A 23,691-nucleotide genomic window follows, 5' to 3' on the forward strand; every position below is an offset into this window, starting at 1 on the left:
CCCACTCTCACAATCAGTGAGAGTGTTGACACTCAGTTTGTCACCCTGAATTGTACGTTTCTCCCATAGATCACCCTGTCCCAGCCCACGGGAGCCCTCGCAGGCCACCGCTCGGCATGAATGTCGAAGAAGCAGGCTCTGAATGTGCTCAAAGCAGAGCCCCCTGGGAGTGAGACTTTTCCTCTTCATTTTAAATGGGGAGCAGACTGAAAAGTGTATTTGAGGAATAAAGAACATCTGTCTGGTGGCTTAAGAAGGGAACTGTACTAGAGAGAAAGTAGATAATTCATGCAAAAGAAATCAAACCTTCCATCTGTCCCGCTGTGGCAGCACTTCTGCATTTTACTCAGCCTCGGTACTTGGTTCGTGTGCCTGGTAAAAGGTCCTCTCCCCCCTGCAGAAATCCCTGGGGAGCAGAAATCTCCATGTATTTTTGTCTGAGTAAGTTCGAACAGCTTGTGCTTGTTGGAGGCAGTGGGAATGGAACACTGAGAGGTGTTAACTTGCATGACCTAGCAAATCCGACATTGGATCTGTGGACCAGCGTGTTGATAAGCACTGCCAAACCGAGCAGTGTTCACCCGCAGGGTCACATCCGAGTGTCGAGCCGTGGTTTAGCAAAGTCACGGGTGTGTGATGAGCTTAACTTCTGCAAAACAAATGCACATCCTTATGCCAGTACCATTCAGCATCTTCTCTAGGTTGCTGAATAAATAAAATATATTTATTATTTACCAGCTGTAGGTGAATCCCTGAGATCTGAACTTCTCTAGGTGCTTGCAGAAGTACTGCCCCGGGGAGGACAGAGTGAAGAAGGAAGACCAATGGGTCCAGGCCTGTAATTGCCATTAAATTTATGAATCTGAGCAGTGCATTACAGCTGTATTATAACTTTTAGCTTCTTTAAGCCTTCTTTATTCTGTCAAATGCTAGTCTTTTCCTGTAACTTAGATTATGTTTACTTTGTTATCTACCTGTTTTACAGCTTTAGTGATGGCTAGCTCTATTGGCTAGCTTGATTCTCTGCTAAACCTTTTACTTTATTGCTTTTTGGCTTTATTTGCCTAGGATAATTTCAAACTCCTGATATGTACATTTCAATGCTAGACATGACAGTTACTCCATGAACTTGATACATTTGATCCTGTAAGTATCTTTAACTTATCCTGCAGAAATAGACATGCCAGGTTTTTTTTGGATTATCATTTAAATCACTGCAATATTACAGTTATTGTAAAATTTTCTTGGGGTAATGAATGGGATGCTGAGAATAATTTCAGTAACAACACAGGAACAAGTGCAAATGCCCCTGAAGCATTCATTAGGGATTGCTGAAGAGTTACACTGTGCTTATGAATCCTCATGGGCTACTTTAGAAATCCTTAGATGGATTCCTTAATTCTTATGAGATTTTGCACCAAACATAGGGCTTAGGTTGAATTTTTTTTTTTCCTTTTTAGTAATTTGGCCACAGTCCAAACTTGCTGAGATAAATATCTAAGAACTAGGAAGTGTTTCTTGACAGAAGAATATCTCATCGAGTACACAGCCTTCACAGGGTGTCAGGGATCTTCAGCTGCAGCAGAAGTTCAATTATTATTTAGTGATGGAAAAGTGAGTTATTGCTCAAGAAATAACAGCTTTCATCAAGAAATATTGTTCCTACAAGTTAGTACCCTCCATGTGCCAGATAATCAGGGAGCAGCATCAGGTAACAGCACATTGAGGAGGCCAAGACTGGCTGATAGGCAATTACCATTGATTAGCTTGTAACTGACTCTTTGGAAGTCAGATGCGATGCAGGGATGCATGGGTAGAGCTGAAAAATTATTTTTCATTCATTGAAAGAAAACACTGACATATTTATCAGCAGTCTGTGGTTAGACGAGGGTCCCTGTAAACAACTTACGCTATTCTCTCATGTTCCCAGGGTAATGATTGAGTGCAACTGCCCTTCAGCGTGACCATTGCTCCTTGTTTATCTCTACCAAAACCCAGTGGGCCTTGTGTAGCCACCGAATGCTCTGTATAAGACTTTCCATAAGACTATAACCCTTTTCGCCTCCACCAATTATCATATCCTCTGTTGGAAAGACTACTTGCAGGACTCTAGCCCTGGCATTTGTTTTTCTGCTATGCTTTATAAATAGTGCAGTTTCTTCCACCGGCTCACAGAGCTTCACTTTTTTTGATTATTTTTGTACTGTGCTGCTCAGGATTGTCTGAATATAGCTAATTCCAGTCATCAAGAATGCAGGTCTGGGGGATCAAATTGCATTTCCTGGAGAGGGAATTCAGGCTCCATGAGGAGGGACTGGAAGACCGTAGCTGTGGTAGTTTGATTTTTATCCACACATATAAATAAGTGTTCTGAGTAGCAGCTGCAGCAACTGGCAGAACTGTTGATCCTGCCACTTTAGCAGAGGAGAATCAGATGGATTTTACTCTGCTGTGGTGTTAATGTGATTAAAATCTCCAGATGACAGTGTCCATTGATCCGGAGCCGTGCAGAGATGTCACTGTTTGGGTATGCTTAATGAAGTCCCTGGAGAGGGAAGGAAAGAAGTTAAGCGTGGTTTTCTTTCCAGTTTTGTCAATAAAGAGGGCAAAGAAATGGTTCTGGGAGCCAGGTGAGTTGTGACTAGGAAATCTGCAGATGAGAGGGAAGGGCTGAAGGGAGTGGCCCCACATCAAGGAATTTAATCCTGAGGAGAAAAAAAGACTGATGCAAGGAGCACAGTATCTGCCCTCACTTGAAAACCACAGAGAGCTGTCACTTTAATACACCTCTTTTCCCTCCCCAAAATTTATCACACGGGAAAGTAATAACCACCCAGGCATGTATGCATATGCTTATGGGTATATAAACCTGCACAAGTGATATATTATTTCTTAGAGCCATGTAAAATATTTGCACAATTTTAAAATCACTCTGAGCTGGCCTGGCTTCAGGTTTTGGTCCCAACTGAAAACTCAAACGATTTGCATTGAAAAGCTTGCTAGAGACATCTGGATCAGATACAGTAGAAAGGTCTGAAAAGCAGGGCTTGTGTGTTTGGTTCAGTGATGGCAGGTTTTTTTAGAGATCTAAGGGGAATTCTGTCAAATTTTGCTTTGAGATTTTGATAGGACTGAACCCAAACCTCAAAGTATGCGTGAACTTATGCAAAGGAAAGGCTTCTGCCAAAAACAGTGATAAAACCTGCAAAGATCAGCACAACTTGTGCTCACACAGATGGTACTGAGACCTAGAGCACCCCATTATAAAACACTTCCAGAACTGCTGACCACCAGATTTTAGGGTAAGTGAGCGCCTCGCTGAGAAAAGCGTATGTTACTCCTCATCTCCCCCTTTTCTTACCTTTTTCTTACCAAGACTGTGGCTTGGACTCCACCCTGAATGGGACTCCATTGCCTTGAAGAAGGTAAAGGGAGGACTGTGGGTGTGCTGCAAGACCCATCTGGTTCTCCTTCCTGGTCAGGAGATGGGCAGGGGGAGAGGCTGAGGAGCAGCTGGGCAGCAAGATGTTAGAAGGAAGGTTTTGCTATTGGGGCTTGTTAAATTCTTGGTGTTTTTATGCCCTTGAAGAGATGGTAACCATTTGAGTAAGTATGTTTTGGAGGCTTCTGATTCTGTTCCTCAGAGCAGTGGATTATATAGAGAGAATATGTAACAAGCATATATAATGGGAGTGGTACTTAATACAGCGTTGGTACTGTTCATGCTCCATTCTCAACCATATCCTAAGCGTATTTTCAAGCTTTGAGTCAGTCCTGGGATTTTCTGTCACTCTCTCAAGGAACCATATTTGAAACAAGATCCAGCAGAGAGATGCAAACCAGTGTCTTAGACGCCTTTTCAATGGCTTCCCAGAGCAGAGTAGCTGTTCAGAGCACAGTGCCACATTTTGAACTTCTCAGCCAAGGCTGGCTGGAAAGACTCCTGCCTTCCCTGGTCTTCTTTTTCTCTGCTGTGACCGAGAGCAATGAAATCGTGTCGTCAAAAATAAACGTGGAGGAGAGACTGTTCTAACTGCATCGTTCACCAGTCCAGTTCACCGCTGGATGCGCAGGTACGGGAGCTCACAGCAGAGGAGCCACAGGCAGTGCCCATCGCTAATTACCATTACACCTCCTCGAAGAAAACAAACATTTTCAAATAAAGCATTCCCTCAGCTGGAGACATAAAATTGCAAGTGTGAACAAAAGCATTAGTCATGTCAAGCTTCTGGTGAGTTTGGGGAGCTAAAAACATTTTGTAGTCTAAAACATTTGTGAAAATTGTGCTCTAAATTACAATAGTCATTATGAAGAATATAGATACCTTACGGCCTTTCAGACACGTGGGCTGAGGAGAACGAGTTCTGCATTCTTTTTAAGGAATGACAGTGACATAAGTGGTCTTAAAAGACTGTTCTGTTAATTTCTGAAATTTTTTAGAGGTCTTCAGTTACCACAGGAAAAAGGTACATCATGGGACCAAGGCCCTTTTTCCATAACTTTTTCTTGTTCCCACCCACTGTAAGAGAGTAAATAAAGGTCCCAAATAATCATATCAATAGGCTTGGAGCATATAGGTGCACAAGGGAGTTACTGTGCTTGTGATTATCTGCTAGCAACTGAACTGTGGTAACGGAGCACGTGATTGTCTAAACACAATTACGAAGGGGTAAAATGTGGTAGCACTAACCTTCTTCTCTGATATTGCAGTTTTACACTAAAATATAGTTTTACATTAAAATTGCCATAAGTTCATCAGCACCAGGGAAGACTTGGTAACATGTTCTCATATCTGTGTCCAAAGTTAGTTCTGTTGAAGGAAAATACAGGAAAATGATAACCAATGTGTGATTGATTTTTTTTCCCCAGTGAAACACAAACAACATAGAGCAGAAAGCAGTTCAACTTCCGTGCACAGAAATGTCATGATAGTCCTAAATCCCAGACATACAAAACCCAAGAACTGCAGTCCTCTGCAAGAGCGACTTTGAAATAATGAAATTTTTTCTTTTTACAGTGAGAGTTTAGGTTTCTGGCTTTGTCCCTGGTTGACTCACTGGTTATGTCCTCAGGCTTTTTCTTCATAGACTTAGGGTAGATAAAAGAAGCCTTTTAAAATGAACTTCCCACAGAATCAGTTGCTGCTGAATGGGATTAAATGCCTGCATTTTTGTAGTTTTATCAACTGAGGGCATTAGTAAAGGAAAACAGGAGGTTTTCTAAGAACTTTGCCATTGAGTTTTCCGCCTCACTAGTGTGTTTTTTGTACTTGCCCATGTCGCAAGGAGTTAGGTGTTTAAAGCCACCCCCCGCCATGGATTCTGATCCATACCTGACTTTTCTTCTGGAGTTTGCTGGTGCGAGTAAGGAGATCAGCAGGGAGCATTAATATAAAGCAGCCACAATAGTTAGAACAATTGCAAAAAATCCACAAGAGAGTAGAATCTTGCATTGTATCTCTCTGCACATCCTAAAGGTATAGGTGTACCTTGGGTAATTAAGATGGAGGGTTTGAGACTTGAAGGTTTAGATAGTAACTTTGAAAAGTGAAAACAAAATCTATGGTAGGTCAAAGGACTCTCTGAAGAAAAGTGCTCCTAGTGGACTGTGTTTACTGTTATTTCAGTAATACTGTTTTCACGGATACAGAGTGAGGTCAGACCTCTTCTGCATGAAGTGGACCTCATGGGTAGGGCGCGGAACCACAACTCGTGATGTTGCACATCATTTCTCATCCTGGCTCAGACAGAGATTTTTGACAGGACGCTTAAATTTCAGTTGGCCTCACCTCTCTGTCTTTGAAATGGGTCTTGTGCTTAGATACCTTACAACGCTGCCACAAGAGTAAAGTCCATTAAGGACTGTGAAATATTCACAAATGCAATGCTAAGGGCCTTGGAGATGCCAACAGGGGCAAAAGAAGTCTGAAGAAAGTCAAGTTTGAACCTGAAGAGACTCCAGTTTACGAACAGCTTTGTATTTAGCAGTTCTTCACACAGGGATGTCTGAACTGAAGCACTTGCTGGCCTAAATATTGTTGAGATGTTCATAATTCTGAGACAGCCCCAGCTGGAGGGGTTAGGTCACTTGGCTGTTGGAAAGCAAACAGGACCAAAATTCTGGTACGGCAACAGGAAGTTCTACTCTGTGGAGAGAATGGAGATGTCCTTTCCATCGTAAGTGGATTCGATGAGGAGATGGGGTCTTCCGGGGAGGTACCTGGATCAGTTCTGTGAGGCAAAACAGGGAAGTGCTTTACAAGTGTTTTATAAGAACAGTCTTTCTGCAGGATCAGGTCTCCTGCTCCCCATCACTAACACTGGCATTGCCTGAAAGCACTTCAGAAATGTTGAAGGATGATGAAACTACAGCCTAATTACATTCATTTTCTTTGCCACTGCTTATAAAAATAACAGTTGGGCTAAGTTCATCAGCTGTAATTTGAACAAGTGTCTCTCTAGGATTTCAAGGTAACTCACTATTAAGAAGTCCTCTCTTTTAAATGCTTGTAAAATGCCTCATAAATGTTACATTTATAGCTAAGAGAGACCAATTCTGTAATCAGTACTACTCTTTTTCAAACTTTTTTATCACTTGGATGAATACCATATCACTGTGTATCCTTCACTGACCAAGACACTGACTCATTTGATTTGGAAAACGTAACCCTCAGTTCCACAAACCTAGCAAAATAATTTTAATAACCAGGTGCAGACTTACAAAGCTGGTTCTTCTAGTCAGTTATTAATATATATGAATATTTCATATAGGCTGTCCTTGTGTCACATTGACCATTTAGGATGTTGGGCACCAGATCCTTTTCTAGGCTGCTTTTCTGTGAGATTAGAGGACATGTCATATTGCACTGACTTAGCCACAGCTCTCATTAACATCTTGAGATCAAAACAAGAGCCATTAATTCCATGTAGGTCACTGAACAACAGCCAAATGATATCTTTCAGTCATTGCCCACATTTCATTTGTACTTAATGATCAGTTTCTTAGTGTATGGTTTCTCACTGTACAGTAAAAATATCATGATTTTGCAATCAAAGATAAGTCTAAAGCAACCTTATATTTTCTACATCCATTTAAATACAAGAAGACCCAGGATTTTGGGGAACTGTGTTTGAATACAATTAAGGCAAACTAAGACAGGAGTCATATCTGAGGTAACATTCAGGTAGTCTGGCAACCTTTTAGTAAAACTATGTATTAAAATTGTCATAGGCTTAATTAATTCCTCCTCTCTTCCGGAGAATTTATTCCATCAGAAAAATCCAACTCTTTTTTTAATATTGCAACGTCATGTACTGCGCATTGCCCAGTGAAGCCAGTACTGCTCCTCCCTTCCCACTGCAAAGGTGGCCAGATACGGATGAATGTGCACATCATTGGAGGAAAAACATGGAAAGAGTTAAGAGGTGATTCATTTTTTTAAAAAAGACGGGGGGAGTAGCTGCAATGCAATCTAGCCAGTCCACAAACACCCAAGAGCAGCCTGGGTGTCAGAATGCGGAGCAAAGCAATTGCGGGTTCTGGTGGGTTGTGCTGCGCCTTCGCTACGTTACCGCACCCGTCCCCCCCCCAGAAAGGGGGGGCCTGCAGGACCCGTGTTTGCTCTCTGCGATACCCTGAACACGTGCCTGTGGACTCTTAAGGAAACTTAATTAGCCAGGAAACGTGTTTCTTGCTCGCGCTTCGCTTCCGTGTGCTGGAAGGCTGGTATGTGACGGCAGGTCTCGCCAGTCCCCTCCCCGTGGTGGAATGAATGCCGCCTCTGTCAGGCAGGCTCTCGGGGAGGCTGCTCTCGTGGTTTTAATTCTTCTCCCAGCCTCAGAACAGTCTGGCATGTCTACCCACGAAACAATTTTGGAATAACAGGCTTTATATAAGCACCCAGGCACCAGTAAAAGTCAGCAGGCTGTTGGTCCGTAACTCTGGTCAGCACAAACCAGACCCTAATATCGTTTCCTCATAACCAGATAACCACTTTAACCTGGACATTTGCTTTCATTTTGGCTCAACTTTAAAAAGAAACTACCCTCACTACAGCCATATCTTGGGAGAACCGGAAAAAATGCAGTTTCATATTTTTTTTTACAGATTATGAGGGCCGGCTCCCTTAAAGCTCCTGATTTAGCTACTAAAATTTTGTTTGACGATCCTCTTTTTGACACAAAGGTTAGCAATTTCCCAGAGTACTCTGCTCCTGCGGGACCTGAAGCCACCACAAAACGTAAGCACAGATTTTAGGTTGGGAGCAGGCCAACAGTTCATTAAATCTTCTGTCTTTCCCACTGGTTTGATAATATAATCACTGCAGCGATAGCAAAGCAGCAGGAACGCTGTGGTCTGACTACCTCACCTGTCTAGACAGATAATAGTTTAGGTATATCTTCGTATTAAACTGTATATATAATGTGCAGTCGCCATACAAATGCATGTTCCCAGAACTCCTGCCCTGTTTGCTAGGTGGGACTTATCCTCGTGTGCTTCTTCCCTGGAAAGGAACATTTCCCAGCGCTGGTCTGCCAGCTTTATCTGGACTCACATAGGAAAAAATAATTCTGTGGCAAGCTTGGAAAATGCCCTTCCCTCTGCTGGTTTGCAAGGCGAGGGGCCCCTTCAACGCTTGCGTCATCTATGGCTGTCTCTGCGTCTTTCGAGTCAGCCAAAACTGCTGTTACTTCTGACATGGCCAAAGCAGGGGTTTGGAGTAGACAGAAATCTCCTACAAACAGTTGCATTTCTGGCAACAAAATCCATCGGCTTCTTAAGAAAGCTGTCACCTGGCCCTGGCCCTGCTCTGTCATCCGCTTGGAGCGTGTCATTGATGGACTGATACTTTGGGACCACGAGGTTCACGAGACTGCGGGAGCCAAGAGTGATTTGAAAGAAGCTCACCCTTACCAGGTGGAAAAGCAAAACTCTGTAAATCCTGCCAAAGAACTACAAAACAAACCTCCCGGTCGTGTTGCAACACTGCTTTGTTACAAGCTTATTTTTAGGAACTAATCCAAGAGCACAGTGAGCAAATGGCTGAATGAGATGTTCCTTCACATGGAGATGCACCCACCTTGGCGTATGCTGCTTGATAATACCAGGGGTTTCTGAGTTTCTTTACTGATTTGGGACTACCTGCCCTGTTGGGGAGGTCAGAGTTGTCTGACGAACGTGGCTTCAGATGCATTTCTTTTCAAGAAACTTAGTTCAGTTAGTTGTTTCTCTTATAGATGCTTTCTCTGTGCGTTTTCCAGCATCTGTTCTTATTATATGTGTTTTCTGTTGCTTGGCTGAGCACAGAAATATTCTGTTGCCCTTGCACAGTAACTGCTTTCTCCAGGCGTGCTCTCGGACTGCCCTGCCGCTCTGACCTCTCAGACCAAGGGGTGGCTGTGCATCCCGCGCTCCTGCGCCGCATCATTAGCACCGCAACTTGCTCCTCTTTTCTGAGGAACCCGGGGTTTAAATCAGCAGGGCACAGAAAGGCCATTTTGTTGTGTTAAGAGACCAGCTCTTCAGCAGCAGAAGGGAAACTTGATATGACCACTGAAACACTCCGGCTGATCAGAAGTGAATGCAATTTGATTTGTCATGCAGGAAGGTGTAGGAAGCTCTGTGTTCTTCAGCTCCTGACCTTTATGCAGTTCTTTATAATTCAGAGTGCTTCCTCTGTAAATATTCTGCACACTAAAATGAAAAAAAACCCAGCCAAAAAAGCTGTTTCCCTCTTTTCTCGCCATTCGATGCAAGCAAGCTGGCTGCAGTCTGACTCCGCATGTGAGGTGACCTTGGCTGCTCTCCTAGGATCTGTTCGATGTGGCTTTCACTGAGGAGGACCACGTGCTCACTGCCACCTCCCTGTGCTCCTGGGGCACAGACTCACCTGCTGGGACTCCTGTGAGTCACCATATAGGCAGGTTGGGGCAGAATTAAGATATCTTCTTTCCTCCTGCCAGGACCTGGGCTGGGAGCTGGAGCTGGACCCATGGGATCTTCTGCCTGTGGCATCTTCTGCCTGTGGCAGAAGATAGTCCGACACCTCAGCGACTGGTTAAACCAGCTGGGAGCCTGTGGTTTGAGCCAGTGTTGAACAGCCTGTGGGGCCTGAGTAAGGAGGGCTCTGCTTGAAGTCCCTACCAGCCCTTAGTTTTGTGCCACAAAGCTGGATCTTGCTGTCTGCGGGTTCCCTGCTGCTCTCTGCTGGTGCTGGGTACGCAGGATGGCGTGCTTTCAAAAATATACTCCACTTCTGATGTGTAGCTTGCAGCCATCGTATTTTACATTCACCTTCGCCATACTCGAGACGTATTCCCGTCTTTACCTAGTTCTGCAGACACAGTTTGCGTGGTGTGTTTGGTTAGTTTAAGGGGTTTGTTTAAAATGCAAACTGGAGCAGAGAATTTCCACTCTGTGATTATCACAGCACTAAAATCCTTTAGGAAACATTGCTATATTCTGTGCTGAACTTCTGATTTTTTTGTTTCATGTGTAAGTCACATTCCCTGCTCAGTTCTGCAGTGTTGATCCTGGGCTGCGATGTCCGGAGGTGTCAGGACCTGGGCTGTGATGTCCAGAGGTGTCAGGAGCCAAGTGCAGTGATGGGTCTGCATAGAAAGCAGCCCTAGGAAAAATGGGCAGTGTCCTCCTCATTGCGAGGAGGAGCTGAGTCTGCTAGAGTGGCAGCTGGGGTTGAACTGAAGTCTTGAGCTACCTGCTGCCCTCTCAGGCTTTTGAGAAACAAGCACTTCACTCCTCCCTGGTAAGTAGAACGGAGGGAACAGAAAGCAGTAGTAGCCAGTAACGCCTGCTTTGTCTTCCCATCAGCTAGCTCCGTGGCCTTCAGTTTCCCTTCTTCTTAATGCTGTGCCTAACCCATGCATGGGATGTGTTTTGAGGCCCTCATTTGAAAACAAGCTTATGAAGGAAAAGTATTAGTTTTTAGTCTCCTCATGGATACGTTTTGATCATGTTATGGACAGTAACATATCAATTGGCCATTTGTTTATCTACCAGAGGAATCGGTGCCTGAAGGGAGGAGAATGTAGGACATTTTGAATCTGAATAGATGAGAAAGCTGCATTAGCTGGTGCAGTTTGATTCTGATCAGTCTCTCTAGTTGCAAAAGGCTGTAATTGTACAGTAATTCACTGCTACCTTATTTCTAAAATCCCTGCAGATGATTCCCACCAGACAGACTGCTTTGGTAAGCAGTTCATTTCAATACCTCACAAAAGCTACAGCAGAGAGCAGGGCGAGGACAAAATGAAGCGGAAGTGATTTACTGAGCAAGCAATGTCATCACTCTGCTGCACATCGTGTCTTTGCAAGATTGAAATTTGTTGGTTGATCTTACCTTACAGAACAAATAAGATTTAAGCGGCAGAGGCACAAAAAGCAGCAGTCCTGGCTCTCTGGGTCCAAGGCACATTTGCAGGCATGCATTAGATCTTTTTCTGTCTCCAGTGGCGTCTGCTTGTTGGCAAGGTAGTGTTCTGGCATGCAGCACATCTCATAAACAGCTACCTGCTCATGGCATCTATTTAGGTAATTGAATCAATTACTTCCAATTTGCTATCTTCCTTATTTATAAAGCCTTCCCTTGTGAATTATGTGAAAATGTAACTTGTTTTTTACTGATAAAAATTCAGATTAGTCTGACTCACACCATGTAGAGCAGTAGCTGGAGTCACTTCTTCTGGAGTCACGGAACTAAAGGAAGCTGCTGTGCTGCGGTTTTATAGAAAAGTAGGTATGTGAGCACAAGTGTCAGAGTATGCGTGCACGGGTGCACTCCAGGGAGAGCTCTGCAATAGCTGCTAAACAGAAAGACGGGAAGAATGACGTTGTTACAATCTCAAGGGCAGCAAAGTGAAACTCTGTAATTCCCACAGGGCAAAAACTCTTGGCTCTGTTATCAGCCCAGATTAAATCCGTGGGTGTCCAGTCGCTTACAGTTAAGTCAACGTTTGCCTGTTGCTCAGACAAGCACTCTTCCTAGCTGAGTTTGTGTTCATGGCACAGAATTCTCTTTGGCTTTAAAACTTTAATAACAAATTATATTTTAGAAAAGCAGTGCAGCTTCTGTACAAGGAAAGCCATATTGCTTGAAGCCATTTGATTTCAGAATTTAAAATTTCCCTTTTTCTCTCTATTTTAATGTTAGCACTGAGGTGTTTGCTAATGGGAGAACCAGCGTATCATTAGATATTCTGCCTGACTCTTCTTGCACCCAGTTTTGCCACCACCCAAAACATAGGAGCAAGCAGCAGCCTGCCCTGGCTAGCTTGAGGAGTTCACTGCCTCAGGAGGTGATCAGATCACTTCTCTTTCAGGATCCTCCTGTCTTCTTGGGAATGAGAAGAAAAAAAAAAAGGGCACGTGTTAAACACCAGAGAGAAGACACAGAACAAGTTGCACCTCGTTTCAAAACTCTTTCTGCAGGCTTTGGAACTCTCTACTGAGTTAAAAGGACCAATCCCCAAAAGACATGAGAAAAGCTTGCTGAGAGAGCATTTCTGGAAGGGAGCAACCCTACACGGAGAGGATGCACTGCAGGCTGCCTGGATGCTAGGAGTACTGCACTATCTCTTCTGCATGGAGGGGTGGATGAACATGAGAGACTGCAGCGGCTGTCATGCCAAGGCCTGGGAATACGTACATTGCTTTGGGCAGTGCTAGTGGGAAACCCAGGCTCAGATAAACTCCGTCAGTACACCTGTGCTACAGCAGGGTGGGTTTTTATTTGCACATAGCGCAAGAGGACTCATCTGGCAGTAGAGCTCATGAGCAAGTACCACCATACAGATCGCAGATAATAATACAGGCTTCTTAAGTTCTAACTGTTGTCTGAATTTCCTGCTGGCACAGTGAAACCTCAGGCATCAAAATGCGATGGTGTGGGAGCCAGGGTGTGCCCTGGGCGTAGAGCCCCATCTGTGATGCCACTGACAGAGCCTGAAGAGCAGCAGGCACTGTGGTACTCCACTCGGCTGTGGAGTGCATGTGGTGGACAGGGAAGAGCAAGGGGCATTGCTCCGTAGCAGCTGGCAGGTTTGACTGGGTGTATCAGTGCTGCTGATTTGGAAAACTAAATACTTCGTGCAAAAAGTATAAAAACTTAGGTCAGCAGTTTTTGTGCTCAGCAGACTTATTTCAACCATTCTAGTCTGACTAAATGCCATAAGAACTGCCATAGACCTCAACTTTTGAGGCTGCCTTCATGATTTTAAAACATTTTTTGAAGAATACTGGCTTCGCAAGATAAGGACAAGTAACAAAATCTATAATTTAAGAACACCTATTCCTTATTTCACACACTTTGCATAAGTGGTAGCTTGCATTTCCCACGTGTCTGCGCATCAGTTTGAGGTGGCTTGGTTTGCTTGCTGCCGTGTGATTTCACGAAAGACACCAAGGCAGAGCAGGAACCAGAGGATTCATGAGTAGGACAAGGTCACAAAGAAGTTGGAAGGGAGATAAGATGGAGCTGTGTAAAAGCACAGGGACATACGATTTAGGTGTAAAGCAAGATATACTCAACCCCAGAGGAGACTGGGTCTTTCTTTGCTCCATTTTTCTGAAAGCTCCTTGTTTCACCCAGTATTCATCACAGCTTTTGAAGGGCCAACAAGCTACAGTGGTAGACAATGGGTAGGCACGTTCTTGCCGTAAAACAGTAAGGCAGTTCCTCCTGCAGAGCTCCTCACTGCGGAGACAAAAGCCTTTGTTCCTTACATCAGCTGGATGTCTTTCGTTATCTGAACCTATCCCCTGTGTAATTGCACTAATTAATACCGTTGCAAACCTCTTGATGTTTCTCATTTACGGAACAGTTACCTTGCATCTCACTTTGATGAGGTGAGGGTGAATCTGCTGTGCATGACTCCATTTAACTAGTCGATTCCTCTGTTAGCAACCAACTGTTAAGAGATGAAGTATGAAGTCAGCACGTGTACCAAAACACCAGCCCTGACTGAGACCCCGCACTGAAATCAGTGTGCCCTACCTAGGTTTGTCTGTGCTTGGAGCTCCTGTGGGCGTAACAAACACAGGGAGAGACAAGAGAAAACTCTGAGGAAATCAGAAGAGGGAGTTGGTCCTGATTACGTTGATGACAGCTCTTTATCAACTCGTTTCTCATAGCCTTGCAGCCGTCAGCATCAAAACTCTGCAGGCTGTTTTCAGCTGACGTAGATGTCTCCCGCTTCTCCTGAAAACTGAAGGATTATTCCTGTAGTAATGAAATAAAAAACACTGACGTCAGCGTTCCAGACTTTCACCAGGAATATGGCTGCAGTCCAGTTTACAAATCTGCCTTCTGAGTGACTTCCTGGAAGCCAACAGAGTTGCTCTAGCTTTAAGGCTGTCTCAAACTTATTATTTCAGCACATCTATGGCCTTTTTCTCATAATGATTTGAAGTGATGGCATGTAGATTTCAAGTGTCCACTCAACTTTCTTCGTTGTCTCTTTTTGTTTTAAAGTATATTCGGTGCTGTTCGAACTGGTGCTTATATGCTGTACATTTTGATGACCAAAGGCCTGAAGCAGTCAGTGTGTGACCAGGGTTTTTACAATGGACCTGTCAGCAAATTCTGGGCATATGCGTTTGTGCTAAGCAAAGCACCTGAACTAGGTAAGTACTCTTCCTCCCTTTCTCTCACTATGCATATTTAGAGCAGAAATGTCTGTGCTGGAAGCACAAGAAGGGTCTCAGTGCTGTCAAAATCTTGTTTTAGTCTTAGAAAAACTGAGTAAACAAAACCAACCCCAAACTCTGCATGTTTTGGTCTCTGGAGATTAAGTCCAGCTTGGCTGAAGTTAGAGCAGTGTGCAGTTGAATAAGACCATTCCAGGCCCAGGAATAAACTGCAGTGATTGTATACAGCAGGGCAGTCAAGAGATAAGAGCAATCTGGTCCATACTCTTCCTTAGCTACTCATAGGCAAACACAAGTAGCGTAATGTGCAGTCGCTCACCCCGTGGGTACAGAAGTGAAGGGTGGGCTACAGCAGCTCTGGCAGCAAGCAGCTTTGAGCCAGGTTCTGCCTCCATTCTGCAGCATTCGTCCTTAAATGCATATATATGTGTACAATCATGAGCAGTAACGTGTTTCCTTCCTAAACATTGAAAGCTGTGGCTCTTTGCTTTTTCCAAGTAGGAATCAATTCCCCGTAATATCACTAGATTTTCTAGTCCTGATTCTTATAAAATCCTGTCTCTCCAGCAACTTTTTGGGCAAGGATACTTATGACATATATGCCAAAGCCAGCTTAATAGCCACTGCATGTGTTCTCATCCCTTATTAGTGGGTTTATTAGTGTAAGAAAGGATTGTTCTAACTGGAAGGAGGAGGTAGCGATTTAGCAGGCTCCAGCTTTCATTTTGGAAGATGCCCTTACTAAACTTCAAAGGGTTGCAGTACTCACTGTGTTCAGGTGTGCAGCAAAAATAAGTCTTTACCTTTCAGCAGAGGATTTGATTCAGCAAATTACAGGACAGCAATTCATCAGCATAAAAACCGGGAAGAGACAGACACCAGTTGCCTTGCTGTGTCAGAAGCCTTTGGTTTCCTGCTGCTTAAATTACTGCAAAACCATGGAAATTTAGTTGTTAAAACTGGAAAACATCAGCTAGAACTGCACAGCAACAGCAAATTGAACGTATGATTACTTATTAAAATGTGAGTCAACATCTTGCAGCTAATGAAGTAAACAGTAGCATTGTGGCTCATTAAAGACCTTGTGCAGACTATGCAGTTTTGGTTCCACCCATCACAAATATTCATAATTTGGATTTCCTGGGATACATATACGTAGCAATAAGTCCCCAGATTCAAATCTCAGGGATCTTTTTGGAAACACTGTGTCTATAACAATAGAAAACAAGTAGCATCCATATATACACATATCTAATTGAGATGCTCAGTGCAATCAGGAGAAGCAGAAGGCAGAAAAAGGCAGGGAAGAGTGAGAAGATCTACTTTTCTACAACAGCAACAACTCAAAAGGTTCTACTGAGTTTAACTAGGTTCAGTTTGTAGGTAGGCATTTGAATCGGAGGACACTGTGCTTCTTCCTGCTCAGGTTTTCTGCTCTCTGTCAAGCTGCGTTTCTCTTCTACTCATGGTATGTAATGGAAAATCTAACAGTCACAGATGATACACATATATCCACCTACCTCACCTCAGACTTTCATGGATTGTGTTTGTAGCAAAGGGCTGCCAAGTAGACTGATGGAATTTTCAAGACGGGTTATCCACACAGGAAAAAGTGGATATACTGGTTTTCCAAAGATTGCGTACAGATTAGGAGCCAAGCTGGCTCTCAGATCAGACAGGCTTTCAGATCTAGCGCTGAGGTGGTTTTTCATGCTCCAAAATAGTGTATACTCCAGCAATAGCAAAGGGAAGAGAGCACTGCAGTAGTTACGGAATTGTTCAATATATTTCTAATTTCCTCCCCTCCTTTTGTTTTTTTTTTCTTTTTGTGTTTTTTTTGTTACAGGTGATACAATATTCATTATTCTTAGGAAACAGAAGCTCATCTTCTTACACTGGTACCATCACATTACTGTGTTACTTTATTCTTGGTATTCCTACAAGGACATGGTGGCTGGCGGTGGCTGGTTCATGACCATGAACTATGGAGTACACGCCGTTATGTACTCTTACTATGCCTTGCGGGCTGCTGGCTTCAGAGTCTCACGCAAGTTTGCCATGTTCATCACCTTGTCGCAGATCACTCAGATGTTGATCGGTTGCGTGATCAATTACCTGGTCTTCTCCTGGATGCAGCAGGGCCAGTGCCATTCCCACGTGCAGAACATCATCTGGTCCTCTCTCATGTACCTCAGCTACTTTGTGCTCTTTTGCCATTTTTTCTTTGAGGCCTATATTGGCAAAACCAGAAAAGAAAGGAAGGTTGACTAGTGGTAGAAACGAGAAGCCATAGCTCAGGGTCAACAAGAAAAATAAAACTATAAGAAAAGAAAATGGCACAAGGGAACACACGTATGGTGCAGCTAAAACTTGGCAGCTTAGGGAAAGTTAGCTTGGTTTAACCCAGTAAGTTTATGATCCTATCATGGTGAGGACTCACTGAATTCTACTCTATCTCAAAGGACTGCTGATGAAAGACAACTTCCTTCTCGTACCTGTCTACTCTAGAAAAGAAAGGAGAAAAGAAAGAAGAGAAAAAGAAAAGAAAAAATGAAAGAAAAAAGAGAAGAAAAGAAAAGAGAAAAGGAACAATCTTGAGGCGAATAAAAAACGTACGTCAAATAAGCAGTGTGTTTCCCCAGGATGGAGCAAAGACTTTTGTGTAAAAAAAAAAAAAAAAGTTTCTAAATCCTTTCTAATAATTTTTCGGCGTTAAACTTGAACAAAACAAAGCAGAGAAGTGACAAAAAAAAAATCTGTCTATGATAATAATAAGATTGCAAAATCAAAAGTTTGATACCTTTCACCAAAATGAAACCCAAAAGGATGTTTCCTGCAGGGAAAGTGGCTGAACTCCACACTGTGGTCATGAATGGAAAAGAAGAGATTGATTTCTCCGCTATGTATTCTGCCAGGGGAGCAGATCTGGGACGCAGAGCCGCCTCCCTCAGAAGGTGGAATGGAGCAGTACTTTTACAAGAGTTTAATGTGAAAAGATGCACTGTTGCAATACGTATCTCAGAGAGTGCATTTTCCAAGTGCATTTTTCAGTTAAAGGCAAGGAATTTCTGCAGCAGGATAAGTCATAGAGGGTTAAATCAATCAATGTTTGCTAAATTACCAGGGGCCAATAGCAGAGGGATGTTCAGGAAGGAGAGGGAGACAACTCCCCTCACGTTTTTTTTTAGGATTTATCCATTAATCTCAATTAAACCCGTAGTGACACTGAATTAAACCGGGGAAATCGGAAGAAATCCTAGTTAGCAAGAAGAGAGTGATATATCTGCCCACTGTTTTCAGGACAGAGCCCTGTGGTACAATATGGATTCTATATTTTTGTGGACACCAGGGTACCTGCCTGGGTGGGACGAGGTGGCAGGTCTGCGCGACATTGGGTAACACTGTGCTCCTGCATCTGCCTCCTGGGCAGTGCAAAGATGTTCAAAGTGCCCTCCTCTGGTCATGTGGAGATACTACTACAAAACATACTTGGAATAGGTTTTTCTTGAGATTTGTATAGAAAAATCAGTCTAAACGGAGTCATTTTGCTGCAACAGCTTAACTCTAAAGTTCAGAGAGAATTATCCTTCATTAAATATATATATATAGCTCTCTGCAGAATCTGTACTGTGACGTCAGACTGACCGCTTAAGACACTTTCTTCCCTGAAGTCAGCTACAGATACAAGGAGAAACATAATTCACTCTGAACCTTAGAGAGTTAGCTGAGAACAGCCATATTCTTTCAAAGAGAAGTAGATTGCATTATCTGTGATATTTCAGTCCTTACAAAGCCAAATAAAATGTGTAAAAGTTCCTAGTATTTCAAAGACGCAAGTATGTAAACTTGATGTTAAATGTGTTAATGTAGTATTCTAAATTGTATCAGTTAGGTAGTTTAACTAAATTAGAAGAACTAGATCAAGAAAATAGGGGCTGCTGTTCTGCATAGGATATACACACACCTATAACTACACCCATATACACATTCTGTAAATTGTCAACAAGAAAAAAAGCCCAGTGGCAGAGAATCACACCTCCTGGCTAATGCAAAAGATTGTCATTATCTTTCTTGCTTTAATTTGAGATTGTATGGTACAAAGGTGTTTTTTTTTTAATTATGATTTTTAGCTTTAATTGTGCTGTCGTTCATGAACAGAGCTGCTTTAGTATCCTGTTAATAGATGACAAGGGCTTTCGGTGTCTCATTATATACAAAAGAAAAACAAATAAAGTTACATTCCATGTTATGTGAATGGTCTTACAAATCAAAAAGCCTTCGAAGGCTGAAATCATAATTATAACAAGCAGAAAATGAGTTTACATTTGTGTTATTTAAGTTACTGATGTGCTGACGTTATTTTATGGTACACAACAAATAGCAAAATGTGATACTCAGTAATGAAGCTGTGATATTCATTAATAGGACTACTGTATACATGGAAATAATAGACAAAACCAATTAAATGTGTAAACCACTTTGTTAAACAGCTTGGGAGTAGATAATTATAATGCTGAATAAGCCTTTTTCCTCATGCTTGATTTTGCCCTGGCTAAGCAGCAGGTTCAGAAGACCGATTAAAAGTGGAAAAGGCAAAATTAAAGTAGACTGCAATTAGATGAGAAACGTTGGTAGAAGCCCACCATCGTGCCATTTAGACCCTCAGTCAGTCCTGTGTGTCTTAGGTCTCTCAAATAAAGCGAGAGAGGGTGGAAGTGGTCCGACACCTAGAGCTGAAGCTGGAGCAGAAATCTGGGACCCTGTGAAGGCAGTAGAGGCTTTACTCTGCTTTAGGCAGAGCCGGTGTGTCCGGCTGCCTTTTATCTGAGCAGTCAGGAAGGAACCGCACACACCTCCCGCTAATTTGAGGCTTACGGCTAATGACTTAAAAGCCCCGTAAACTTCATCAACAAGAAGCGATGCCACAGCAAGGCAAGGAGTTGCAGCCTGTGTTGGAAACAGGGTGGGTTGCAACCAGCCTACCGTGTTTCATACACAGCTTTCCTTAATTGCCAAAGGGGGAAAACCCCTCACCTGTGCATGCTGGAAGGCCACGCTGGCAGTGCCGGCACTGACTTCAGCGGAGCAAGAATCTCCCCCGCTCCGACCCCATCGTCCCGTAGCCCTGGCGGGTACCTCTGCACGGTCCTCGAGGTGCCCCGCGCCATGGCAGCCGGGGCTGTCCCCCTCGCTGCGCAGCCCGGGAAGGGGCTCAGCGCACAGCGCACGGACCGGCCCGCGCGAGCCCCTGCCAGCACGGCGTAGGTCAGCCCTGGCATGCCAGGGAGCTCGGTGACCAAGCCGTGGGCGTCCGGGCCGGTGGCGAGCCTGCAGGCAAGCACAGGTGTAGGGAAGAGGCAGCAAGATCAGGCACCTGAGGGGCAGTGGTAAATCAGGGTACGTTTGTCGTCATGCTGGAAATTGGCTGCCGCGCTGCCGTTTGCTTCAGGAGAGGACGCATCGCACATGCATTTACACAGGTCCTGTGGCCCTACTTGTACCATTGGGGTTTTCCCCTCAGGTTTTCCACTGGAGTCAAATGTGGCAACTAGCATTAAAGAAATTGAGGATAAGACCGAAACCAACTTATGCTGCTTTTCTTACTTTTTTTTCCTTCCTAAAACATCCACCCATGATATTTGGACATCACGTTTAATCCACTCACATGTACTTAAACACCGAGCCAGTCAACCCTAATGTTACGACACCTCAGCAGTACTCCAGCTGTTCCAACCTACAAGCCACAAGATGTAAACACAGCTGATTGGGTCCTGTTTATTTCCCCTGGTTTGAGCCTTGGGGTCACACTTTCAAATTTTTCTGTCCAGAACCCTTTTTTTCCTAATTATTTTAGATAAAGCTGTAATTCTGTTGCACTCATGCACACCACGGGGAACTCAAACTTTGTATAAATTACCAAGCATTATGGGACCTGTGACAACCACCACAGATGCTGGAAATGCTGTTATGGGATTCACTATTAAAGTCAGGAAATTTACACTGGTGATAAGGTCAGTCTGCCAGGGTCAAAGTCTGTGTTTTATGTTTTGACACATTAATCCAATGTACTGAAATAAAGCCACAAAGGTTGGTATGGATTTATGCTTAGGCAGCTGCGAGCAGAAGTTGGCTCTGCCTGAACACTACTTCTGTGTAGTGAACACTTTAAGGAAAATATTTTCATCTTGTTAGTGGGAGAACAAAAACTTGGGTAATTTTGCAGCCTCTTTAAATTGTGCCTGTGATGAGAAGGAAGCCCCTCATGCTTACAGGCCCTCAGTAACTCAGAGTCACAAGTAATTTATGTCTGGGCTCACTGATAACACCCAACTAAGAGCAGCTGGGTCCAATAGAGACCTCACCAGAATCTCACAGTAAACTAATACAAGCAGTTACTTACAAGATAAGCGCCCAAACGTGCAGAAGGAATCACTCAAAAGGGCCAAACTGGATAGTAGGCATAAAGTATTGAGCACAAGTTGCAGGAGAGACAAGGAGGGAGAAAACCTATTCCATACCCCAGGAGAAAGTATTTCCAGGCTGAATGCTCACTCCTTTCCAGGATGAGGGAAGGATGACGCAAGGCAAAGTGGGAGGAGGGCAGGCTGCATGGTGCCGGGCACCCAGGGTGGGGTGGCTGGTGGAGTAAAGGGTTCCTCCTGTGAATGCAGTGGCTCCCTGAGCGCAAGCATGGGTCTCTGGATTTCTTTGGAGGAACACCCGTGGCCTAACAGCTTGTGAACTTCAAGGCCTGGGTGTATTTAATTTTGCTTTCCTGAAAATAAAAACCTGGGACAACCTTTTAGTTCAGAGCGATGGTACCTCAGGGATCAATATCCAGGTGGTTTTCAGGCAATAAAGAGCGTATGACACCAATTATTGTGGCTGTGAAACTGCAGCCTTTGTAAGCAGTGCCAGATAGAACGTATGAGTGCAGTAATATCTCTAGTAGTTGTAGTCTATCCTGTACTTCAGAACCAGTAACAGAAGTGTAACGTTTATAACAAATCATAAACACAGACATACTCCAAGTAATAAAAATGGCTCTGATCAAGGAAGAAATCAAAGCAAATTGCAGACCACGCCTCATAAGTTCAGGACTTGGTTCAATGCCTGCTGAAAGTGAGATTGTTGGTGAGATATCCAGCGACTTCAGTGAGCTTTGCTTCAGCCCACTGCAGCCCAGTTGCAGAGGGCGATGAAACACCTAAATCCCCGCATTGTTTACTTAGCGGTGACATGAACAACTCGGGGCATCGCTCAGGCACTGACATGGGTCTTCAGTCACATTTTCCAACCTAGCGTCAATGAACCCTCTAAAAGGGAAGAGCTACAACCCAGAATTGTTGGTGGCTTTCTACTGGTTTATTTCAATACATTTTCCATTCCATTTATTTTATTATAAGCAAGCTGAAGGACAAGTCCCTGATCCTGCTGTCGTAAATGCCCTGTTGCAGTCAGTGCAGCTGCACAAGGGCACAGAAACCTTTTGCTTGCAGGGGTAAAGGCAGGATCATTGCCTTGTTACAGACTGAATTTCTAGCCAAGCAAACACCGCAGGGTAGGATTTGATTTCTTAAAATGAACCAACACAAATAAGATCGGATCTGCACAGGAACTCGACAGCTAAGGGGAGCTAGGGCCCTCCCCAGTATATCATAAAGCTCAATAAAATGCTGCACAAAGTGGGGTTAGAGTGTATTTCCCAATGGGCATAAAATCATACTCCCCTGAAACAGTGACCTTCCTGAGAAGTCTCACTTCTGTCCAGTCCTGGACAGCTTCAAACAGGCCTGTCTGCTGAAAAAACACAGCTCTGATTGACTTATCTGCTTTCTCAAAAAGAGCCACTACATGCGTTAGGCGTTTTGGAGCCTTAAAGCTCAAGCTAGGTTTATATTCAGAAAAAAACAACCTTAAATATGTGCACAATAATTAAGAGAGAATAGTATGAGAAATATCTTTATTTTACCATTTTCAAATGGCTATTTCACTACATAAAAGGAAGTTTTTATTTTTATTTTTTGGGGGTATATTGATATTCCAAATAAAATTTTAACTTTTGGTTCAAAAGAATATCTGTCTCTGTGTTTTATTAATCTATAATGCCCATTTTCTTCTCTATACTGCCACCAAGTCCAGCTACTGAAAAAGAAGCGGTTCTCCAGCTATGAGACTAAAGCGTGACCACTCTGTCTTTCACTTCCCAGCAAATATCTATCAATCAAGTTCATATTTTTATGTACCACATAGAAGCACTGTATGTTTTTCTTTGTTTGTGTGTATGTGTGCACATGCATCTGTATGATACGAGCACATATCATACAGATAATCAGTGCTTGAATGTCCTTTTTCTACACGCTTACACTTTGGAAATCCTCATCTCTGCATCTCTGGTAAGAAACAAAATCCCTGTCCGTCATGATGCCTTCTGAGCAGGGGGACCGTGCGAACCCAGCAGCACTCGGCAGCGAGCCCACTGTCCACAGCTCCCCATGGCACTGTCTGCTCTGTAACATTCCTGTGCCGGTCTTTTCCTTCTGAACAAACATGCAGAGGGACACCCGTGCTAAGTGATGGGCATAGCCATCCGCACTGTGCACAGCAAGAGCATTTCCTGGCTTGCTTTGCGCTTAGTAGTTTGTATTTAAACCAAAGCAATCTATAAAGGAGAACAAAAGCTTTGCTGTCCCATATACACAAATCGATAAGGTGACTTGCGTCTGTCACAGGACTAACCAAAGACGGAGGCAGGACCCAACGTGTAAATGTTTGGGCTGCAGCATATCCCTGCTGAAACCCCACCAATCTCACAACAGATTTCTGAGCAGACAGCATGAGCTGGAGGTGGGGGAGGAGGGTAAAGCAGAGTGGGAAGCCCACTGTGGGCACGCATGGGGCTGTGAAAGACTCTGCTGACCTTCCCGAGAACTGGTTTGGGACCCAGCCCAAGGAGCAGCCTGGAAGTGTAGCAGCAGGAAGAGGGAATTGGATATACAGGCTGGGAAGCGCTGCCTGCTATCTTCA

General features: G+C 43.7%; 1 protein-coding gene across 2 annotated transcripts in view; it reads left to right on the forward strand.

Annotated features, from left to right (window-relative positions):
* ELOVL6 (ELOVL fatty acid elongase 6) overlaps positions 1–19,153 on the forward strand; it is a 77,349-nt gene extending 58,196 nt beyond the window's left edge. For both annotated transcript variants that reach the window (XM_075421333.1, XM_075421334.1), the window contains 2 exons: positions 14,489–14,640; positions 16,511–19,153. In XM_075421333.1, coding sequence (XP_075277448.1) covers positions 14,489–14,640; positions 16,511–16,935 — 577 coding nt within the window. In that variant the 3' untranslated portion in view covers positions 16,936–19,153. The remainder of the gene's footprint in view (positions 1–14,488; positions 14,641–16,510) is intronic.
* Positions 19,154–23,691: the final 4,538 nt, after the last annotated feature.

This window comes from Opisthocomus hoazin, chromosome 5, assembly GCF_030867145.1.
Source record: "Opisthocomus hoazin isolate bOpiHoa1 chromosome 5, bOpiHoa1.hap1, whole genome shotgun sequence".
Classification (NCBI taxonomy): domain Eukaryota; kingdom Metazoa; phylum Chordata; class Aves; order Opisthocomiformes; family Opisthocomidae; genus Opisthocomus; species Opisthocomus hoazin.